The 24873-nt window shown below is 43.1% G+C and overlaps 1 protein-coding gene across 1 annotated transcript; it reads left to right on the forward strand.

Moving 5' to 3' along the window:
* Positions 1–13965: 13965 nt before the first annotated feature.
* On the forward strand, positions 13966–20021 carry cdc42ep3 (CDC42 effector protein (Rho GTPase binding) 3). Its single transcript, XM_061087554.1, has 2 exons — positions 13966–14102; positions 18249–20021. The coding sequence occupies exon 2, from the start codon at positions 18482–18484 to the stop codon at positions 19547–19549; it is 1068 nt and encodes a 355-aa protein (XP_060943537.1). The 5' UTR covers positions 13966–14102; positions 18249–18481; the 3' UTR covers positions 19550–20021.
* The last annotated feature ends 4852 nt before the right edge of the window (positions 20022–24873 follow it).

Here is a 24873-nt window from a genome sequence, read left to right on the forward strand (position 1 = left end):
GCCTGTTGGTGAACTCTTCAGTCATGTACAGAGAGGGGTTATTGTTTTAAGGGAGGCCTTAAGTTAACATTTGTTATTCTCCGGCTTTCTTTGCAGACTTAAATGTGCAGTGTTCAGCAACACAAAGGACCATATGAGTGAAATATTGCCTGTTTGTCCAGAGGCATTCCAGGCACCTGGTGAAGCACAGACACACACACACTCACTGTAGAAGAATGCTTCCACCAAACACTGTATAAAACGTAACCTGCTGCTGTATCTCCCACTCAAAGACCCTCACTCCCTCTGTCTCCCCCACTCTCACACTTGGAAACATGCCAGCTAGGCCTACTGTATTTCTCACTGTGTTGTACACACACGACACGCCGGAGAGGCCCACTGTTTATGGCTTAAGTGACGTACACGTATATATATATACTACATGTAGCACACACTCTCAAATCCAACACATTTCAACCCAGAGATGCAAATAAATCATCCCGTTTTCCATCCCCCATAATGGTAAATGGGCTGTATTCATAAAGAGCTTCTCTAGTCTTGATAGCCACAGTTCGAACACTCACCCCTTCACTCACACATTCATACAGTGCATCTATGTGCAGCACTTTCTCGATCACACATCACTCACAATGCCGGTTCCGCCGAGAGGGGATATTCTGGGGTTCAGCATCTTGCCCAAATACATTTCTCCATGTGGAATGGGGAAGACTGGAATCAAACTGTGGACCCACTGCGTATTGAATAACCCACTCAACCTCTGCAGGCTCCCTTATATTACATAAAGCACATAATACACCTCAGTTTTGTCTTTACATCTTCACAGACACTTCTGTCTGTACCTGAAGGCTGACAGCTCTGATTGACGGCCTGACTTGGCTCCACTCAGTTAGAGATAACCAGGCCCAGATGGGACAGGTCGGATATGTCTGCCCTACATGATTTAGCCCCTTTTCTGGGACAGTGGAGGGGACCTATATGCAGAGCCTGCACCCCCACCCCTTCACCCATGTCAAATTCATACCACATGGGAGAGGTGTAGATAACCGTTTGATCCGTCCTTTGGGGGAATAAGGATATCCAGACAGCAGCCCTGGTGTATTCCACTGCCTTCAGCCTCTGTATGACCCAGCTACCATCGGGCATACACACCGTTTACAGTGCAGTGTATGAAATATGCGGCCGCTCATTATGACACAGAAGAAAGCTAAATGACCATTTCTTTATGACCCTGCTGACTGGGAACATTGGGAGATTGCTTTACACTGAGCTCAAGTAAAATAGAGTGGATTGAGGAATGACTACCAAGAAGATTAATGATGGCCAAGGAACAGAGGCAGATGGTATCATGTAAGAAAAAGTGTTTCTGTCTGACCTGGTAGATTGAAAGGTTAGAAGATTATATCCATTATTTTGTAGTAAAAATAAAATGTATGAGGGATAACAAGTCAGTGATATAGGTGGTGACCGAGAAAGAAAACAAAACGCTAACCAATTGACCACAAGGTTCAGTCTTTACCTTACATGTATTTTACAGACATCATACAAGCCCAGTAAAGGAGGTATATTACACAAGCCTTAAAGATAAGACTATATTTTAGCTGTAGTTGGCAGGTGTATTTATAATCCCAACCCAACCCCTCTGTGATAGCTAAGGATGATTTACTCCCCCAGTATCCTTTATCTTAACTGATGTTTAAAGTGTTCATGCCTGAAGTTTTACATGCTACCATTATAGTTTACAGAGATATATGCACTGTTTTAGCCTTTGAGTTGGTGGGAGGAGCACGAAAGCTTATTAACAGACGTAATGTTTCCTGCCAAAGATGAAGCCAAGCATAATGGAATTGGTGTAGATTGATAAGTGTATGACAAAACTAATGCTATGTGGTCTATGCGGCCAATATGAAATTCTGGTGCCGGTAATTATTGGTGGTTTCACGGTTTTCACAATTATTCATACTATAGAAGGAAACAGACAACTATATCCAATTAGTTTTTATAAAGTAACATTTGGCCATTTAAAAGTAATTTATGTAAACTATTTTATTCAGTTGCCTTATTATGGAATGTGGGTCGGTGAATTTGTGTTTCCTGTCATCATAAGCAGTGGTTCTGTTTGGGACTTTTATTGTGAAAGGTCACCGACAAAAGTTGTTTTTGGAGTGACCTCTTGACTAGTTTTGAAAAGTAAAAGGGCATATTGTCCTGTTTTCAATCACACATTTTTCATGTTCTTATTATACTATTACCTTTCAGTATAGGTGACTTCAACCTGACTACATTGTTAATGGTAATTTCAGAGAGAGAGAGAGAGAGAGAGAGAGAGAGAGAGAGAGAGAGAGAGAGAGAGAGAGAGAGAGAGAGAGAGAGAGAGAGAGCGTCACTAACGGAAGGTAACTCAACAATAATACTTGTATTGGTATCTCTTTTGCATGTGGGGTTAAATTCCACCAGAAAACACAAAGATCAAGATAAGGAAAACAAAACATAAATAAACTATTCAATAGTGTAGGTATATCCCTTCAAATAACAGGTAGTATGTATAAGAAAGGCGTAGGTGTGCGTAGTTCACAACTCCTCGTTAGTATAGTGGATAGTATCCCCGCCTGTCACGCGGGAGACCGGGGTTCAATTCCCCGACGGGGAGGAAACAACTTTTCTTTTTTTCAATGTTTCGTTATGTTTAAATACCAAACCAAAATGAGACGATCTGGTCTACGGTGGATTTCCTGTTTGCATCACCAGCTTTTCCTTCTCTTACCGTTGCATCATAAGCTACTTTGAGAGACTGCGCTTTCTGCAGGTAAACCACACAGATGGTTAGCTCTGACACTGGTGCACAATGAATCCTCTGATGAGTTGGCATGAGAAGGATCCCCCCCACCCCGCCGTTGGATTATTCCTTGTAGCTAAATGCTGTCGCACGGACAAACAAAACCTGTGGATGTTTAGCAGGTGTAAAGTTGTCCATGATGCTTGTGAGCTACTGTGTTTAAGTGTAGCATGTTATCAGGGAAATGTTTCCTGATCCAAGTGAGGCTCATGGAAATATCATTCGTTTTTTTAATTTGTCAACCAAAGAAAATGGTAAAATGTGATGAGGCTAGATGTAAAAATCAAGGGACAAACATTAATTAATTAAATATATTAATTAATAAATACCTAAACAATAAGTTATCTCGGAGTGTACTACAGAAATTTGAATTATACCATGGAGACAGACATTTTCATATTCATAAAAATATCAATGTCTCATTATCTTAGCTAAATTTGTAGTGGTTACAGCTTCCTATCTCTATTTCTACAATACGTTGACTGAATAAACATCCCCCACTTAGAATTCACAAGTACTAGATAACTGTCTGCATCTGCAACAAATTTCATCCGTTCATAAGAATTCAAACTCAAAATTTGAGCTTGTTATTTCTCAAGAGGTTCACAAAATGTTGAAATCTTGCAATGGTAAAGAAAATGAAAGAAACTGTCCTGTAGCCTCCCCCTTAATCAAATTTGTTCCAAATGAGGATATTGGGTTCTTCCTTGGTTAATGTCCCACCCTTCAATGTTTGAATTTGGGGGAATCTCCCTTTCACTAAGCACAAAATCCAGACCTTTGGATGCAATCATGCAAAAATAATTCATAACCTCAGTAAATGGATCTTGAAACTATTCATTTGTTAGCTGGAAATATAAATAAAAGATGCATTTGTCAGTTAATTCAGTAATAATTTAGCTGCAAGCTTCCAATCAACATACTCTTTCACACGATCAGCTCTTTTGTGTCCCCTTGGCGCCTCAGTCGTTTTGCATGCGCTCAGTTTCAGCGCACACGCTTGGTGTCTGTACACGCTCGGTGGCTCTGAATACAATCAAGCCTGAGGTATCTCTGGTATTTTGTCTAGCCCCCGCAGCATCTCCCTCTGCCTTTGACACAGGCCAGGGTTTCTGGGGGAGAGGCCATTATTACAGGCCTCTGCACAATCCTTTCTGAGCTAATTTCTGTGTTTGAGTAGAGAAATGCAGATGTGTGAACTTTATCTGGTCGCACAGACAGTAACTGAAGAGGTATCAAGTTAACACGCAGTTTAAACGTCTGTGTTTTTCCCTTCTGTAGACATGTTTGGACAGGTCGACGCCGTGTTACGAGCGTCAGCTTTTAAACTACAGCGTCAGCCTTGTGTAACACTCATGGCAGGTGGTAGTTTAGAAGTTGCTTTACACACCCTTTGTCAGCACATAGGTTTAATTTACCTTTAATTGTTTGAATAAATACTGCTTGTATTTTCCCGAATACGATTTGTTTTCTTTAAACCTTCTCTGTGCATTGACATTAAACTTGTCCTAATCAATACATTAATAGTGCCAATGAATCAAATGTCTGTGTAATGTTAAAGGGTTGCCCCGTAGTTATAAAACGAAAGAAAATTAGAGACTTATTTACTGCGCACAACTAAAACGTTTTCATGAGTCAACATCGTTTCCAGTCACAGCAGAATACTGTACACTACCAGTCTAAAAAACATAACGAAGCCTGACAAAAACACAACTACTAGATGGAGAATGTAGCTGAGCATGAAGCCGCTAAAGAGCAACGGCCCACTTGTGGTAGTACCAAAGCAGAGCTAAAATAAAAAATGACAAAGGTGCTTAAGCACTTGTGATCTTGGGAACCTCCATTTTGCGTCTATTTGGTGCATCGCAGGAAGGATAAAGTCCGTCACGTGGCTCTGGACCACGCTCACTAGTCACGCATTACGGTGTACGCCATCAAGTTTAGACCACACAGTGAAAATTTTATATAAATCGAATTAAAGTTCTAAAACGAGGCTTACCTCCTTTTGGCAGTAGGTGGCGCTATCACTATCAACACATACAGACCAAGAGATCTGATCAGGTCAAAAAAACTATTTCTTGTTTCTCTTAAGATCATATAACTCTTTCACATTTGCAACAGTCTAAGACATCAGAGGAATCTTTGACCAGTGAGAAATTAAAGCAAACTGACAACAAGGAATTATTTGCTTAATGAATCCTTTGAAGTATTCTTTTATATAAAGCCTGGGTGGAGTTAAATAGCAAGTCAAAAAGTGTTATTTTTTCAGTTTAACCCTTTGATACACAACATGGGTCAAAAGTGATCCGGTTCAGTTTTTATTATCTATATTTGAAGTGAATGAATTTCATCAATCAGTATTTCAGGTATTCCCTCAATTAACTTGTTTTTGATCATCACAAATCCTTATTGAAATTGTTCCTTGTTACCTTTTGAATAAAAAACATTTTTGTATCACTACCCTAATAACAACATGGGTAAAAAATTATCCCTATTCATTTCCTGTGTTATTTCATGCATTAGTGTTTCTTTGCTATGTGTTTGAAATAAATGTATTTTATCATTTAATTCATTAAAGTATTCATTAAATATGTTGTTTCTGATTACCACAAATAATTTTTTACTTTTTTACTTCATAAAAAAAAGTAAACTTTGTATTTCTACATCACTTTTACACATATGGGTAAAATATGACTCAAACCGTGTGTATTCACTACAGAGCACCTACCATTCATTTCACATAGCTATTTTTGCACATCTGATGCATGCAAGTTTTATTTTACAATCCTTTACTAGTGAAGAAGACAAATATATACGATACTAACTAGCTGATAGCTGGCTAGCTTGTTTTCTGGCTAGCTTACCATAACTAGATCAACAAAATACAACTCGAAATATAACAGTTTATAGATTGATTGATATGCATTTGAAAATATGCTGAGGCAAAGCTAAACTACTTATTTAAACTGAATGAAGAAAATATGGAACCATGGGTTTTCTGCATCAGGGGTGAGAATTGTATAATTTCCCACATGTCGATATGATGTATTTTCAACTATCACAGGTTTTTATATCATCTGAAAAAGAAAAGAAAAGCAAAAGACAGATCATTCGGATCTAATCAGGAGAAATCCCATTTGCACACTAAATTGAATTCACTATTTAAAAGAGTGAAATTCTCAAATTAAAGCTGTTGGGGTAAAAGAAGAAGAAAAGCAGATGGTCTCTGGGTATCTTTAAAAATCCTGGCTCAAATCCTCCTTTCTGCTGTTCCGTGCACAGCGCTGTTTTAGAACCAATCTTATACTTTACTGAGGGATGCGTGCCACAAAAATGAGCAACCGTGCCTGAGAAATCCCCAAGAACTTGTCTCTAAATTCAAATAACACAATTTAGCAATTTCATGAGAACTATGAATGCAATCAACTTAATCAAAGTGCTTCTAAGTCAGCATCAGCAGCTGGAATCCTCCAATGCCTCTAATGAACTGAGCATTTGGAGATAATCTCACCAGATGTTACGAAGCACATTCGTGCTGCTGGAAATTAAACCACACATACTTGTATCTAAAGCTGATGAAAGGCTGCCAATACACTCTCAGAAATCATAACACGTACTATTGTTATTGGCTTTGTCAGTTCTGCCATATTAAATGAAAGGCATGGCTTTCTGTCAGTCTCTTCTCTTGAGCTGACGCTTTTAATACATTTTATAGTTTTAAATGGACACAAAAAAGCGTGAGCTACAAAGCTTTCTTGCTTCAACTGTGGAATGCTATTTACTGAACACACAGATAAGAGTTTTAGAAACCAAACTGGAGCGACACATGAATTCCCGGTGGACATCCAAGTAGGCATGAAGAAAAACAGGAAGTAATCATTCGATCAGATTGGAAGACACCCAACAACGAATAGTTTCAGCTGAGGTCACCCTCCCCTCCCACAGTCGTCATGCAACGACCATATATTATTTTCCAGCCTCAGAAATAGAACTGAGCAGCTATTCAGCCAGGGTCTCATGTGTATCTCACGCGGAACGCTGAATGTTCTTCCTCTTCCACCTTGTGACCCATTACAGTCATCGCTGGAAACCTCCCTGTCCAGGATGTGGCTTGATAGTGTCATCTAACCATCAGTTTACTCACATCCTCTCCTCACATGTGAAGCCGTTACATAACTCTTGCTTTGTACATACTCAAAATTCCAAGCTGGTGGAGCATGTTCCAGAACCTGAAACATGTTTCTAATGGGGAACAGACCCTGCCAGGGGCTGAAGAATAAATCTGTGAAGGACTCTGAATGTACAGTACACAGTGTCTCTCGGCCTATCTGATGATCTCCACAAGCACAACATGAGACATCAATGAGCAATGCAGGACATACTATCCCGCTCCCGGCCTGGGATGTGAACACAGCTCAGGTTCAGGCCTCCGGCTGAACTCAGCCTGCCTCGAGCTGGTGTCCTACTCCGCTCACAAGTCTATGAGAACTGGGCGAGGGCACCATGCCAGTTCTCATGGACATAACAGCGCTCTGGTTGTGGAGGAAGCAGAATATATGCTGACGGTACTGAATGACCGCAAGCTGATTTCAAGAGGCTGGGCATTGCATCACGCAGTTGCCTGATGATCTTAGGAATGGCTCCATCCATTGCAATTTTAACTCTTTTTAGTGCCTTCAACCATTCTATTGTTAAGGTCTTACCATCATTTTATTTCATTCTATTCTTATCTTATTATTCCACAGTGTTCTATCCATTTAATTTGCATAACTTTTACCAACTTATTTTTTAATCTTGATACAGATGTATCCTCTTTATTTCTTTTGCCTTTTTAATAATTGTTGTCCCTTTTTATCTATCACTCTGTCCTATCTTTAGTTTAGCTTGAAAGTTATTTCAAGTGATTTATCAATAAAATAAAAGGATTGTTTATGAGTCAGACGTGTACACAAACACAGGAAAATGTCAGGAATAGTCAGGCGAGAGATGGCGATTAGATAGATCATGCACGAGGAAGAACATGGCGTATGAATTCCACTGGGGAGATCACGTGACATCGGCCCTTATCGTGAAAATCTCAATGTCTCTCCAAGTTGACATCTTCGTCTGTGTCTCCTACGTGGCTTCTCATCCTGAGATATTTGTTCTTTGTTTTTTTTCAGGTTTGCGTCTGTCACGTTTTAGAAATCACCTACTCGCTAGCTGAGAACTATGTGAGTTGCAATCTCACATAGTTTTTTACTGGCATTTTACCAGGGGGCTGCAGGAAAAACTCCATAGTCCATAGTTCAGTGAAGCTCAAGTGACTTACTCATTCCACCAAGTAACAAAAAAAATGTGCCAGTATTTATCGGTACTGTGTTTATTTGGTTATTATTTAATCTAATTGAATCTTTCTCCCTGGCTGACCTCAGCCTGATTCACTAGTCTGTGATATGGGCGAGGGCACACTGCCAGTTCTCGTGGACGTAACAGCACTTTGGTTGTGGATGGGGCAGGATATGTCCTGGTGTAGTTGGACAACCACAAGCTGCTTGCAATAGGATGGCCTTCATGTGGCACAGCTACTGGAATTCCAGCGGCAAGACTCAGTCCTGACCAAGTGATGCACCACTTGCACTCTTTCCAAGGATGTGAGCCAGACATCAACACCCCTCCTGCGGATGTGGTCAGATGGTCTAATTGTAGGAGCGTGTTTGTATCTGAAAGGTTAAGGAAAAGTCCCTCCTCGGATATTGTTACACTATCATCAGCCTGAGATCTTTCATGCATTCTAGGAGTTGTTTTGTGATGAAGTGTACATTAGGTCAAATTGACTTGTCGTACACTTTCCCTCCTGTTTCCATCTCCTGAAGAACATGTCTCAATTTGCTGCAATCATCTGTGGTTTATACATGGAAATCACGTCAGAGATGCACAACAGCAATAACAGCAGCAAACATCAATGAGTGAGTGTTGGTGAGTTTTTTCCATTAAGAAAATGAAAGAGTTATGCCCTTTACTACTAATGCAGCATGACTGTGGCTGCACTGCATTCTTGTCATTGAAGTGTTTGGTATCTGTTTCATATTTGAGATGATTTCTTCCAGTTTGAATGTTTAAAGCAGCAATGATTTAGAGGGGGTTACCAAGGGGAAGTAGAACAACCTGTAAACATTAAATATACCTTTTAAAGATGGCGTTTGAATTGGGTCAGCTGATGACGAAAAGGGAAATATTCATCTCCCTCTGTCTGTATCAGCTCCAGAAGAAGATATCTCCAGCTGCTTAAGATCTGTCTTCACCAGCTGGTCTCAAACAATTTCAGTGAACCAGTTTTTGTTTTTGGTTTAGTTTGTTAAACGCAGCTGCAGTCGGGATGAAAGCAGTGCGACCGAACCAAAGCACTAAAGCTGTGAGCCAATGAGCTGCAAGATGCTGTCAGGCTTTATAGAGCTGAGATGGATTCTGAAGTCAGGAAACAAAAGCCTGACAATCATGCAGGAGGCAGGATATGATTATGACACATCAATTCCGGTTACAAAGCCCCTAGAATCTTGTTGCCTCTAACATCTTCCTCTGCGACTTCTATGTAAATGGGTCCTTTTTCATCCTGAAATAATTGTGTGCAACGGACATTTGCATTCTAACATACAGACAAAACAATTCAGAAAAATGTCCACAGTTCAGTGCTTGTCTGAAAGCATCTCTTCATTCAACTCAGTTACATAAAGATTGAAATATTGATTAGTGCTGTTTTAATTTGGGTGTTTGCTTGCTATACGCATGTGTGTGTGTGTGTGTGTGTGTGTGTGTGTGTGTGTGTGTGTGTGTGTTTGTTTGTGTAACATCAGTATCAGTGTTTGAAAATTTAAAGTTTAAATTTGCCTGGAAGTTAATGTTCAATCTTTATTAAATAAACATATATAGGAGCACAGAGAGCAGATATCAGTGGACCGAACTACTAATAACTACACTGTCAGTTGCATTGTAAAATATTTGAACCCTAGACCTCTTGCTGTCCTTACTCTTGAACTCCACCTCCCACCTTTCGCCAAGTTTTGCTCAGTTGCTAAAATAGACACAAAGGCCGAGGTGCTACCTCTGGTGCGTGTGGTCTGTTTTAATTCAGGTTGGTGCATCGCCCACGCACAAGAAAAACATTTTGGGATAAGGCCACAGAGCAAGACAGTGTTTAGACTACCCACAATCCCCTCCTCCCCCCCTGCTTGGCTGCTCCCGCTCAGAACATTCACCAGTGCCCTCAGGTCCCTCCCTGCGTGCTGCCTGCAAGCCTGAGAACATTGTGAAATGTTTACTGTCAGGAGCAAAATGAATGTCCGACGAAAGAGTACAACCCTGAGGGAAAAATTTGAAAAGAATGTAAATGGAACAGTTGTAGATGAGGCCGTCAACATGCGGCGTTGGGTCTCCATCTGCTTACATTGTATGTACATTGAACATGTGCGCTGGACATTTTATTCACAACAGTGTTTTTAAAAGCTGTGGAAGAAATGCCACTGAGGCCGTCTCCTGAGAGTTGTAGGGGGGGAATGCTGCTCTTACACCTACATGCATCTTTATTATTGTAGACTTGTTCCCTCTGGAAACTAACCACTTCACTGCCCTCCTCAGATTTAATCATAAAGACGAGAACCCAACTTGGCCCTCAGTAAAGTGGCTGATACAGTATACGTCTCTCATGGCTGCAATTATTATTGCGTTCGCGATATATATTTTTCCATATCCTCTCCCCATTTTTCTGCGCTAGTCACATGATAGATGAGCTACACTATGTAAAGACTGGGCAAATTTCCATCAGTTTCAAATAAGTGCACCGAGAAGCCAGCAGCTGAAGCAGTAGCATTCTTTTTATAAGAGACAGTGGTGCTTTGTGTTAGTTTTTCTCATCCCTCACCTCAATCACTCTGCCTCCTCCAGACAACAAGTGATAATGATGTAGCTCGCTTCATAATGAGTGAGAACACGTGCGGCTGGAGGAGGAAGGGTGGAGCTGTGTGGTGGATGTGTCAACTGAGTGAGGTGTTAACAAAAGATTAAAATTAAATCTGCAAGACAGGAGAAAGTCAGCACACACACTGCAGACGTGTGCTACACTTTGTTACTGGAATGAAAGCAGTACATTTATTTATATGTTAAGAGCTGAGTGTTTCCCTAGTTAATTCCTGTTTTTGTCTAGTTGATTTACTTCAGGAGACAAGGACAGGCTTGTATACCTGACCTGGGATCAGTGCGTGCTGTGTCAGTTGGAGAAAAGTGACCTCAGTGGAACAGTTCCGACAGGACACCTCAACACTTTAGAGAAACCTCACTCAGAAAGCTCTCCTTGTGTACAGGGGTGAAAACGAGCCAGAACAGGCCAAGACAAATTAGCCCTGAACTGGAATAAGTCAAAAAATAAGAGCAATTCCTCCCACAACACAACTTGTGATGGAAAACAAAAATACGATGACAAGCAAAGTCCTGGCAAGAACTGAGTTCAACTGAATACAACATACAGTGAAGGTTTGTGCTGCTGTGGGAGGTTTAGTGAAGGGGGAAATAAATCTCTCCAAAACACAGCAGAAATGGCTTCACCAGGGAAACTGAAAAACTGTCAGGACCAATAATCTAACACCGGGCAATGCAGTATTGGTAACACTGAGCATTTTCTGACTAACATTTACTTTTTTTTCACTTATCAAAGTTAGGATGAGTAAAACCTCGCTCATAATACTAGTGCAGTGCCTGTTCTAAACCTGCCTGTATAGAATGAGCTGTTATCTTGGCTTGTGGTGACGCTGGTTAAAGATTTCTTTCTGAAACCGTAAAAGTACCTATTTTCAACCAGATTCATATATTTTGCATTGATATTTAAGTATGTTTTTCATGTTTGTGTGTGAGGTGTGTACGTGCGAATGCTCTAAGGGGAAATAACAAGGACGTTTCTTCAAATTTTATTAAATTTAACATATCATATGTTGATTTCTTACCAAATTTGAAACTTTGTGACATATCTGTTCCTCACACAGACAAACACAAAGACAGACATTTGTGGAATTAGTTGATCGATCAGTGGTTAAATAGCACCATGTTTCTCTGTTTGTGTACTACTCTGCTTCATATTTGATTCTCAGGGGGAGTTTGTGTGTTCTTCAGGGACAGTGTTTTCTGTGGGAGAGAAGGATTCCCTTCCTCACAGACTTTGGCCTTTACGAAAGGAAATCACATGTGCTAATACTAGCCCATGTGATTTTTCCCCCCCAACTCTTAATAAGTAAATTAACCGATTTATCAGCCATTTATAAATTCATTACCAACGTCTTATTGACCCTTTCTACTTGTTATTTGATGTGGTTCTAAATTTGACTGATTTTCCCATCTCTACAGCTGAGCAGTTATTCCCGAAGGGGGAGAATTAGTTACCGTTTCCCTTTGGAGCAGCAGCTCTGGAGTTTCCTAGGTTTATTGGTCTTTTTAAATGAGAAGACAAGTGTTGTGTGTTCTACTTTAAGATCATGTGCCGGCCACATGGATGCCGCGATGACATCACTCCAGGGCGACACCACAACGCCGCTCAAAAAGGGCTCAATGCACAACTGCTGCTCAACCAGTGCTAAATAACGCCTGTGCGAGTTAAATAGAAGGTGTCTGAGCGACTGTAAGCCGTCCACAAACATACACAGCCCAGCCTGCATTTGCAAAGCATTACATACAGGTAGTTATTTCAGCGGTGGATCCATCACTTGACATACAAAAGTAGGGAGACGCAGATTAAGGAGAATGAGCTCAACAGGCCAAATGAGACAGGAGGAGGAGTGAGATTTAGTTGTGTTTGCAGAGGGATGTGCTGCTTCATACTCTGGACAAGACGGGATTATTGTTTAATTGCTGCTACGGCTTGTGCGGACAAGCACTCACCCTAAATTCTCAATCGCAGACACACACTGATTGAGCCACAAGACCCCCTCCCCCCTCAACTCATATTCTGTCTGCTTTAATACCACACTGTATGAGCAGACACACACACACCTCTCCTCTGCTTTCCTCAACCTCTTTGGGGGCAAAACTACACAGCACACGTGAGACATCACCTCTGAGCTGCACCGGTTACCAAGGTGACGGGATACGAGAATAGAATTGAGAAATGGGGGGATCCACTGGTGAGGTTTGCCATGTCCTTGACTCGAGGGCATCAGGTTATAACCCTCACATGTGCTGATCGGTGTCTCTGACAAGGCATTTAAAATCCTCTTAGAGAGACAAAGGCTCACACTGTGGAACTCTAACAGCCAGCCGTGTGCTGCCCATTAGCCTGTTTGTAAAAGTCCCCGGCACATGCTGCAGTGCTGCAGTATTCTGCAGTGATCAGCCCATTCGTACAGCGTTGACTCAGCCTCCTGCAGCATTGAATGAGGATTATAGACAAAATAAATGAAATGACCTTTCAGAGCTATAGTTATAGGGAGGGTATGTTTGTGTGATGGACAGATAAGGACAGAGGCTCAAAACAGTCACAGGGGAGAGTCCAGTCAAGTGTCAGTCAGCTGCAGGCTGCATTTACAGAACAGCTCTTATCAGATGTGGGAATTCGCAGACTCAGACCGGGGAGGGAAAGAGCGCACACACAAAACCGCTGTGCATATCATGAGGGATTGTTTTAGAAAAGGGAGTCAGCCAGACATCTCATGAGGTATCTGCCCGTCTCTTGCACACTGCTAATTTTTTTTTGGGGGCTGCCAGACCCGGAGCTTTATGTTCCCTCATCACCACAGCTCCACCAAAGAGCAGGAAGCAAGGAGGATCCTCAGACACCACAGAGCTGCATAAAGATCTGAGCTCTGTGCAGGAGAGAGGACAGACGTGCACAGGTGCTGCTAGAGAGAGAGACAGAGAGAGAGAGAGGGAGAGAGAGAGAGAGGGGGGCAGTAACACCAGAGAAATAGAGAGGGACAGGAACAGAAAGAGAGAGAGAGAGAGAGAGAGAGAGGAAGAAGAGGGGGAGGTGTAGGAGGAGACTTGACTTGCTTCAGAGGAATAGGAGCCGGAGAGCAATTCCAAAACAGCTGTCCGGCAGACGTCCCAGTCGACAGAAGTGCAGCCCGGAGGCAGAGACAGGAGGCAGGGCAGTGTCAACAAGACACAGGAGCAGCACAGCAGCCACTGAACGAACACACACACACACACACACACACACACACAGACATACATCCTCCTGAGGGTGCAGCATACAGGGGAACACCAGTGATACCTGGGAAGGAATCCAGATCTCCCCATCAGAATAACGGAGGTGAGTGAGAACATGTTTCATATCACCCTGCTTTGGTGCCTTGACATGAATTAGAGGTGACAATGCTGCTGTCATGTTGAGTGTGTAGGTTCTTCATCAGCCTCTTGGTGAATGTGTTGAGCAGAATGGGATATTGGTTGATAACTGTGAAAAGAATCAAAGCGTGCTCGTTCGGGAAACGTTTGTACAGTTCTCCAACGTGTAACTCAAGAGCCGAACAGTTCAGAGCAACACGATATCCTCCCTACTTTCCAAGAGAGACATTTTAAGTCCGGCTACACACTTAAGGCATGTTCCTCTGAAATGCAGAGTTGGCTGTGCCTCTATCTCTCGAGGGGAGCAGATCTGGAGGAGGCTTTCGAGGGAGGAAAGGTCGATTTCTATTTTTTTGTCGGTATGTGTTGACATTCCCTTCATGTTTCATACGCTTTGACTCGGCTTCCTGCTCATCTCGGCCAAGGATAACTCTGGCAAGTGTTGGCCATGCTTGTGGGTGGCACAAGGGGAGCGAGAAGGAAAGACAGAGTAAATACTCCACCCTGCTATTCGCCCTGGTCCCAGCACCACCACCAGGCCCCCGAAAGTAAGGCCTTTGCCTATAATTGAGGGTTTTTTTATGCAACAAAAAGCTCAGTCTATTCTTCGAGGCTGCCATTACCCTCTGTGGTATGTGCATGTGCTTTTTAGAACAGCCCCAAAGAGAGGGTCTTTCTGCAATTCCAGGACGTGACAGAAATCAAAGCCACGGTTACATGTTGGACTTCTATTCGGAAACGTGTGTGGAGTCCCAGTTGGCTCCTATGTGCTGATGCTGTTACCCTGACTAACTACTACAGCTCTGCAGAATCGCATGCTATTTTACAACACCACTGATGTGAAATGTCAGCGCAGTAATCCCATCATGGGAGGATGAGTTAGGGGGATGCATGGGTTCTATTTTAAAGAATGGTGAAGTCATATCCCGGTTTGAACAGCTGCTCCCTCCGTCGCTCCCTCATCACCAGCTGTGGATCTGTGCAGCTCCTACTGAAGCATCCTCCGACTGTAGCATTTATTTAGACTGCAGTAGGATTACACTGCCTCTAAGAATATACTGACCCACTTATATCGCACGTGACTTTTAGGTATCCAGAAATACCCAGACAAATCACGAGCCATTAGTTTAATTACCAGATACCAACCCTACATTTATCTGCGCCCACACTCAAACTTTCATCACCTCGCTCCTTCTGCTGACCCTTCGCTAATAACCAACTCTCCAAGCACGAACCGGTGAGGCTGGAGTGGCTCCAGATCCCTTCATACCCAGACGGATAGCTGTTGCCGAATCAATGACACAGTGACTTGCAGACCCCAATATGGCTGGGAGGCTGCTCAGCAAAGGCACCAGATCATCAGATCCCGGGTTCCCCAGAGGTGTAAGTGAAACCCCCCCGGCCGCATTCTGTGGTGGTGGCGCCGTCGGGCTCAGAGCGGTCAACACGTGCCAAGGCACCTCTTTATGGAGCGGTGCCAAAAGGAGGGTGTCAATCTGCCTTTGAGATATTACAGAATACACCTGCTCAACTACTAACAGGCTGCACAGACACAAATGCATTCACTGGGTCAGGAGGCCACGAGGGTCCGTCCTGTGATATCCTGGGCTTTTGTAATTGATTCATTTCCTCTTTGGCCAAACCAAGCTTGGCTAACATTGCTAAGACTCCAGAGATTCTTCACATGCACTCAAATCAATACTAATCTACTCAATCCCTCATTAAATTAACTCTTATCCCGGTTTTGCAGCAGATCCCTGGGAGACTAACACGAGGAAGTAGTTGTCCTCTTACTTTGCTGCTGGTCTCTGGAATTCCAATCATGTTTGCCATATAGTCCAAACTGAGCACCAGCAGGACGGCCGGCGTGAAGGTCAGACCTCCAGGCTTTCACAGCACCAGCTGACTTCTCACGGGCCACAAATGTTGACCTTGGGTAGGATGCACAGCAGATGTCCCCCTGTGAGAGATGAAAGAGTTGAGCTGCTCATCCGCTATAGGATGTCTGTCCGTTTATTGATTTCAACCAGCATTATCATCTCTTATAATGCATGGGCTGTGTGTTTTCCTCTCGCAGAGGACCAGGCCCATGTTGTAGTGTCATCAGGGCAGACCAATAATCAATGGGTATGTTTGATAGGAGGTTTTTCCACCAGACGTGCAGCAGTGACCTTCCTCTCTGTGAGACAGTAAAGCAAAAGTTGATACAGATATAGACGTGTGCACTGGAGACCCACAGGAAGCAGCTTTCTGCTTGGAGGTGCATTCGTTTCATTTCCTATCTGAGACCAATTTCCCACTGCAGTGAGCATCACCTGTCAAGGTTAGTAAGGACAAGCGGGAGAGATTTGGGGAACGCAGAGAAATGCATGGAGGAAGAAAAGGAGAAAAGCTTGAGCTGAACAAGTGAGCGATTTTGCCTTCCACCCCCTTTCTCCCCCTCCCTTCATCAAACACTGCAGCACTCCTCTTCGCCCCTTCCTTCCCCTTCCCTTTCTCTTCTTCACTATTAGCAAACAAACACGCTCTCCTCTGCACACATGGCATACATTCAAAACTGCTATCTCTCACGAGTGCAGCCAGGCACCTCTCACAAACATTGACACTCACACCAGCACTCAAACACATAAGGGCCCTCGATGAGCGCTGCCGTTCAACACACTCGCACATGTTCTGCATCCGTCGATGTGTGTAATGGTTATATATATCCCCATATGTGTTTCTGGCAGGCAGGTTTATTTGTCTTGTAATTGCACCTTCCCATCTTGTCCTCCTCATCCTATAAGTTTAGAAGTTGCAGCCTAAGGAAGATGTTGTTGCTGTGATGCTTCTCCAACTCCATGTTGAAAATAGGTGTCAGTGCGGTGGTTTCCAGTCTCCTATTTGGATTAAAAATTCTCATCAAGTGTCTGTCTCTCTCTCTCTGGCTCCACACTAACGTGCCTGCGGAGTGACCGTAGCCTACTTAAAGTGTGTCTGATAAGGTTGATGCAGCGTGTGTCTGTGGGTCCAGATGCAGAAGGAATGTGGATGTTTTCGCAGTGAAACCTTTTTATTTTATCTTATTTTTCGGGTTTGGGGGGTGGACTTGACCGCCCAGGCACTTTTGTGAAGCGGTGCACTCTGTCAGACGGTCACCGCTGACAGACCTCTCAAAAGTAAATATGTCTATAAATGGGCAAGCTCTCTCTTCACTGGTGCTCTCCCCCACCACCCCCATCTCACACACACACACACGCACACACACATACACACATTGTCAACTCCCTCCACAGTGTGTTTTTTCCCCCTCTCCTTGGTTGCCATGTCATCTAAAACGGTCAAACCAATCCTCTCCTCTTTTCACATCCTAAATTAATGTCACGGAGCCACTGAGGCGACATTCTCCAATTGGTTTGTAATGGAAAAGCACACAGAGATGGCACCATGCAATCAGCCACCTTTTATCTGATCAAATCCGATACCCCCTTAATAAAATGGACCCACCCTGATGTATTGTGCACCAAAAGCTGGTATCTCTGCACTTATTAAACCTGGAGCTGACCCTCTGCCTTTCCAATCAACTCACAATCTGCATCACCTTCTTTCCTAAGATCCACTTGCTCTGTAACCCCTTCACTCTGTCGCTCTCACACAATCCCCCTAAACCCCTAAACCCCCCTGGTCCATCTCTCTCTATCTCCGTGCGTGTCTGAGCAGTAGCTCACTCCTGAAACAAGCTGCACCGCTCTGATCCTACTAAATTCCCCCTTTGCTTCTCCTCTACCAATCTGCGTTCCAGCTGTTCCACATTAGCACATCCAGAGTTGCGGAGGCCAAAGGAGGCTCATGTTGTGAATAGAGCAGAAAAAAAGCCATAGACCCAGGCCTCATCCTCCTCTGCTCTGGCTTTTAAGCTAGGCAAATGCAAGAAAAGGATGAGGATGTTATTTTGCTTGCAGGATCCAAAGTTTATATCTAGGACTTGTGTTAATGACGACGTTTCTTCTTCAAAAGTGCACAGGACAGGAAGTTTTTTACCAGCAGCAGCACTCATCTGACAATTTGACAGTGAGTCTATGTGTCAGTGCTGATGTTTTCTTTATCTGTTTCTCTGTTTATCTGATTTTAGGACAGTGTCCATTTGCCCTTCCTACATCACCAGACATCACCAGACCTGCTTGCAGTCCTGTTTCCCGATCGATGCTGCAATTGCTGAAATTATTTTTGGAGTCCTGTTTGACCGGCAGGCTACTGAGAATGTAACCGGAGCTTCGCCTCTGGGGAACTGTAACGTCCAGAACCTAAAGAGCACTTCCGACTTTTCTATCCTGCGCAACTAAGCTCTTTTCTACAATTACAGCCATGCCAGCAAAAGCACCCATATACCTGAAGCCCACCAATAATAAGAAGGGGAAAAAATGTCGCCTGAGAGATATGTTGTCCCCAGATATGATCAGTCCGCCACTCGGTGACTTCCGCCACACAATCCACATTGGCAGGGGTGGGGAGAGAGACGCCTTTGGAGACATGTCCTTCCTTCAGGGGAACTATGAGCTCCTACCAGGGAAGGGAAATGTTCACCCTCTGTATGGCATCCAAAGTGAGTTTCTCCGAGCAAACAGCACAGGTGATGCATCCTTTGCCGAGACACCCTCTCCAGTACTCAAGAATGCCATCTCCCTCCCAACTATAGGTGGCTGCCAGGCCCTCACCCTTCCCCTGATCTCCTCCACTGTCTTCTCCATGCCCCCAGAGCCATTGGAGGACATCATTGGGCCTACAGCTCCCATGAAAGTTAGAAGGGCTGAGGAGGTGGAGATCCTGCAGATGGATGCTCTGTTGCACTCCATGGATGTCTTTATCAGCGAGCCTTCGTCTCCCTCCGCAGATATCCAGTCCAAGCCTGACGTCCTCTTGGATCTGCTGGAAAACACAGATAAGTTCAGCTCTAAGGCAGTTGCCAAAGCCAACAAAATCAACAAGAGTGAAAGCAGATTTGATAAACCATCATCATATTTTATCAATGGCAACAGCATCTACAAAGGTAACGGAAGCCTTAACAGCAACACAAGCAGTGACAGCTTTGACAGTTTTAGCGATAAAGGGGACTTCCATAAAAAGATCTGCAATGGTAGCACGCGTCTCAATGGCAACTGCAATGGTTATGGACACATTGACAATGAAATTACCCATGGCTTCAAGCAGGAGCTCTCAAAGTGCAACAGGGACTGGGTTGATCGGGACAGTGGCGTGGAGGAGGGCCGCATCTGTGATTTTGATTTAGAGTTTTCCAAGGAGAAGAGCACATCTCAGGGTTCCCTCAACCAGATCACAGGGTCATTCCTCTCACTCGAACTTGATCTGGGACCATCCATCCTGGACGATGTGCTCAACATAATGGATAAACCCGCAGCAAAGAGCAGGCCTTGAGCTGTGGTGAGGCCCCAGGAGGATAAAGGGAATTTTTAAACTATAGCCATGACGAGAGAGAGACTCACAAAGCAATCAAATGGTGTCTGGATATATCATTAAGATGAAAATGAGCTACAGTAGACAGAGCTGCTTATGTTTTTATTGTCAAAACACAACTATTCTAGCTTCTATGGAGTGTTGATTCTTCTTTTTTTGTTTACCATGTCAGCCGCATGTTTAGGATGCATGTCATAGTGAGTTGCAGCTAAACCACAGCCATTGTGCCTTTGATTTGATTTTACTGTAAAAATGCTACATGATTAACTTGTTTTACGTTGACTTTCACCGTATAACTTTGAGTCCCTATGCTTTTTTAGGCTCTCAGACTCTCTATGAACATATAGCATTTTGTGAATTTAAATGTGTTAACAATGCACCACACTGTTTGTCACATAGTTAATTTGCCACATGACTATTTCAAACAACAGAACACTATGCATATTTGTGTTTTTTTTATGTTATTGTAACAAAAATAAATTGATTTTGTCCGATCCTGGCCAGTTTCTTGCAGGAAATGTGTGCATATGCCAGAACTGAGAATAACCTAAAAAAAGGCTTACATGATACAACAAATAAGAATAATGCTGGGAAAGGTTGAGGCGCAAAAGGAAAAAGACAAACAAAAAATATAGAGAGGAAACAAAGAGCTACAGATTGACAGAAAGAAGGATAGAATGGATTTCTTTTTCTCGCCTCTGACATTCCTTACATTCTGCTTCCCTGCCCTGCAGTGGGAGCACCGGTGGGTCTTCATCTGCCCAACCAGGCGCCTGCTCCATTTGTTTGCGTGTGGAAAGGACAGGCAGAGGAGGGGTCTTTGAAATTCCCTGCATTCCATCCATAGAGCACAAGTGTCCAGGACCAGACATAAATCAGCTGTTTCAAGAGAGGAGGGAGGGCTTTGGTCTTGGGGCCACACTATTTGTCAGCTATATGTGTGTGTAGAGAGATGAGGCTATAAAACACGTCCTAACACACCGCAGGAAAATGTTGGTCAGTGCTGAACGATAGATGAGCTTTCCTGACAATAAAGATATGTTGACCCAGCAGAGTTAAAGAAACGCAGGGCAACAGTCATTATCCAAAGGACCTACATGTAGCCTCTTGAACTCAGTCACCCATCAGCCGTGTCCTCCTCAGCCTGATACTCTGTCCCTATATGCCTTTCAGTGTACTGTAGACATGAAGGGTAACACATTACAAGATCCTATGGAATCTTTGTCATATCTGTGTAGAAAACCCAAGACAGCTTGTTAATTTAATATGCAAATAGTTATCTGGGTTCGATTTCACTTCTGTCATTGAGCGAGCCAATGTGGCAAACCTCTCCAAATCCCACAGAATGTCCATAAACAACCACAACCAACCCAGCCTTGGCATTTGAAGCCGCTGTAAAACCAGATGTTTGAGGAGACATTAGCAGTTCCCCATGCAAGAAAACCCATGTCATGGCAGATGCCTCAGCCATTGGAAAGTCCCAGCGTTAGCGCACTAGAGTTTGCAAACACTGAGCTGAAGCATGTAACCTTGACGCATGAGTAATGAAAACCTTTAGGTAGGGTAATTACTATGCTTATACCTGCAATGGTACATCACTGACTCAATGACAGACCTTCATTTTTACAGGCGTGGACCCCAAGCAAACTCCCTTTGGTTTACAAGAGAACTTGCGACCACAGCACTGTAGCCAGTTGTGTAACAGAGGTATTTCTGTATAGATGCCAATGTTCTCTGACACAAAATACCAAGAAATACCAGAGTTTATGAAGTCCCAAAAAAAGTACTCTACACTTTACACCATGAACAGTGCGTGTTATTGAGCTCTCTACATAAAATACAGATATTTGTTCCACCATAAGGGTTTATGCTATTATTTTATAGACATTTGTGTAAATGTACGATTTATGAAACCTTTTAAAGCCTAGATAACAAATCACTGCATCTGTTTTGCACAACCTGTTGGCTACCGGCAGATGCAGAGTGTCTCGTCTTGTTCCTGGCTTCAGTCTTCTATGAGGAGCCTGAGGGCAGAGGAGAAGTAGCCAGAGATGGAAGGTAGAAATAGACCATGTGGTGTTTCTCATCTCCACTGGGCCAAGATGGAAGTTTGACCTGAAGAGACCTCGCTTCTGATAATCCCTGTCAACACAACAAAGATGCTCTGTACAGCAACACAATCAGACAACTCATTGTGACGCCCACAGACTCACAGAGAACAATCTTCCTCTTGTTTTTTCTTGGAAGACACAGCATTGCGACGCTTGTTTTGTTGTTTCCAGTTTGCTTCTGTCTCTGTTAAGATCAATTAAAATGAGATAATACTCTTTCAAAGATGTTCAAAAACATTTAAAATATGTTAATGTGCAGCCAAACCAGTGTTACTGAAAAACACCAGCTGTCAAAGGTGACGTTAGCCGAGAAAGGGAGTTGACACATCTGTGGCCATTACCTGCTACCTTGTAATTTCCCTTCCAGTTGGTTTCTTGACAAAACCAGTAAAACAAGCTGATCGCTAAATTCTGTCTCTTTAATGCTCTGCTAAACCATGATATGGGAAAAAAAGAGAAGAGATCATATAAAACTTCTCAAGCATGTTAGCATGTCGTGATTTATGCTGATTAAAGGTAACATATAACTAATTCCTCATATAGCAGGGCTTCTGCAGGGTGTTGAAAAAGTCAAAAATTTGAAACTAGCGCAACATGAGGCTTATAACTGAAAGTCTACTGTCTGTGTCTGTAGTTTGCATGATATTGTCGCCTTTAAAAAGTTATTCTCTCCAAGGCTACTTTACCTTCTCATCAATTATCAGAATTGTGAGTAATTATGGGAGTCCCAATATTCCTAATATCTGTTGTACTTGACATGGATCTTAAAGTCCATCTATTATGATTTGAAAAATATTTTGTGTAGTAAAAACCTGCCGTGGCCCAGTTTAAATAGAAATGACCATCACAAAAACACACAGGAGGCTGTCTGCTCAAAACATTTATCGAGACATTACAAGGTAAATCCTTCAAGAACATTTCATGAAAGTTCCTCCAGCACATCGGTGATTCTGGTGGATTCAGTCCCTCAGTTTCCTGGGCTAAGGTGAAGCTGTCAGTTCACAGATGAATAAGCTTTGGACCAGAGGCGACTGGTGCCAAAGAAAGCACAGCTAAGACCCAGCGAAACTTTCCATCCAACCGCCACAACAGAGCTGCATTATGTGCAAGCTGTCTTTCACATGGGGGTGTTGGGGAAGGAGCCCCTCATATAGCCGGACTTGAGCCTTGTCAGATGGATGAGAGGGGAAACTTTAATAAGATGTTTCCTTTCTCACCGGCCCTAGATGGAGACAGCAGAGATCTGAGCAGCAGGATAAAGCTCCTCTTGTTTTCACCTGCTGTAAATGTTCTGCCGTGCTAAATGAGCCCCAAATCAGATACAGTACTTTCCATCCAGCCAACGCACTGGGCAGGAGGAAATATCTGAGGTATGAGCAAAGCTTTTCTCAGAAATGTTATTGTAAAATATTTCTCTCACTTTCTGGAGAGATATCTTTCATTGTTGATACATACTCTACGTGCTCCAAAATTGAATGCCATGACTGTGAAAATTGGGGCCTCGGTAGTAGAAGTTTCTTAGGAACATTTACTTTGGGATGGAGAGCACAGAGCTTGGACTCAAGTGTTCCGCAGATCTGCTGATTTAGCTCTGTCGAGCTGCAGCTCCCTTTCAAAAGACAACAGCAGAGAGAGCTTATTCTCAGGGGGGAATAAAATGAGCCCGAGCACGGTTTGATGCAGTGCAGATACGAGGGGGCGCACACACGCAGCTCGGTCTGGCAGGCAACGGATCCCTCAAATTCGCTGCACTGTTGACTCTTGTTTGGCTGACAGTAACCATAGCGAGTTGAGTCTGTATCTCCAGCACGTGACGGCTGAGCTGAGGGGAGGGCAGAGAGAGGATGAGAGTTAAACAGCGGCGTCACCTCAGAGGCACCAGAGCATCGATGTGACAAAACGCAGGCACGGTTAATTGTGATTCTGTGCTGCGTAGAGCCAAACAAGAGCTACTCTCCTTTTAATTATGTACTTATCTCTAATGCGAATCATAAATCTGAAGTTATATGCACTCAGTAGTTGGTGTAATTTGAAAAGTGAATGAAAATATTGGGTTCTGATTATTTATCATTTGTATACTTTATAAATGATATCATTTTGCAATCAGGACCAGTTTAATGGTTTGTAATCTTGCTTACAGGTTCAGTGTGTAAGATTTAGGTGAAAGGGATTTAATGGCAGAAATTGAATATAAAATATGATGTTTTCACTAGTGTTTTTCATCTAAATTGTACAAATGATTGTTTCCTTTACCCTCGAATGAGCCTTTTATATTAAATACTTTATATTTACATCGGGCCGGGTCCTCTCTACGGAGGCTGCCATGTTATTTACAGTAGCCAAGACTGGACAATCTAAACACCTTTGACTTTTTATGACAACTGAAGGCTACCACAGGTTCTCCTTCAATTCTGGAAGGGGAGTTTGAGGTGAGGGTGATTCAGCTGCAACTTGCAAGTTCATCACTAGATGTCACTACATTCTACACACTGAGTCTTTAAAGCTAGGGTTGGTAATCCCGGAAAAGCTAGCAAGCGCAAGCTACACTCGTGAAATGCAACTGATGCATCCTATCCCCTCCCACCGGCGCTCTCGTCTAAGCTACGCCCCCAAAATACATGAACATGCACCAACACCTGCTAGAGGCCGATTTTTCCTTCAGTGGTGTATAAAGGTGCAGGCAGGCAAGCAGGTTGGTTAGTGACAGACAGGTACGCCAGCAAATCATTTCCTTAATACCACATGGTCAGGTTTATTACATTACAGGACCACTGCCGCTGCCATTTTTTATTGACGGCTGTCGAGACTTGAGGAGGATTTCAACAAGACACAAAGTTTCTCAGAAACAACTCACCATCCGTACCTTTATCTTCTCTTTGGGTACAATTTAAATACAGTTGATGAAACTGTACAGTAATGTTCACCAGGAAATCTGCCAGTGTTCAAGTGGAGGCATATCAAAACAAAGTACTACTGTAAAGTCTTTATTGGAGTAAAATGAAAGACCAGCTTCAAAATTCAAAAGTATGAATCTCATTTAATCCCTTAAATGTTAGGATGGAGGAAATATTTCTGATAGCAAAACCGTTGAACCTATTATTTCCGTTACAGTTACAAGTTTTGTTGTACTGGGTTGGCTCCTGCAATTCCCTATTGCCAGGTGCCACAGTACAG

Source organism: Limanda limanda, chromosome 15 (genome assembly GCF_963576545.1).
Source record: "Limanda limanda chromosome 15, fLimLim1.1, whole genome shotgun sequence".
Taxonomy (NCBI): Eukaryota; Metazoa; Chordata; class Actinopteri; order Pleuronectiformes; family Pleuronectidae; genus Limanda; species Limanda limanda.

Coding starts and splice junctions, on each gene's coding strand:
- cdc42ep3 (XM_061087554.1), top strand. CDS start 18,482: ATGCCAGCAAAAGCACCCATATACCTGAAGCCCACCAATAATAAGAAG.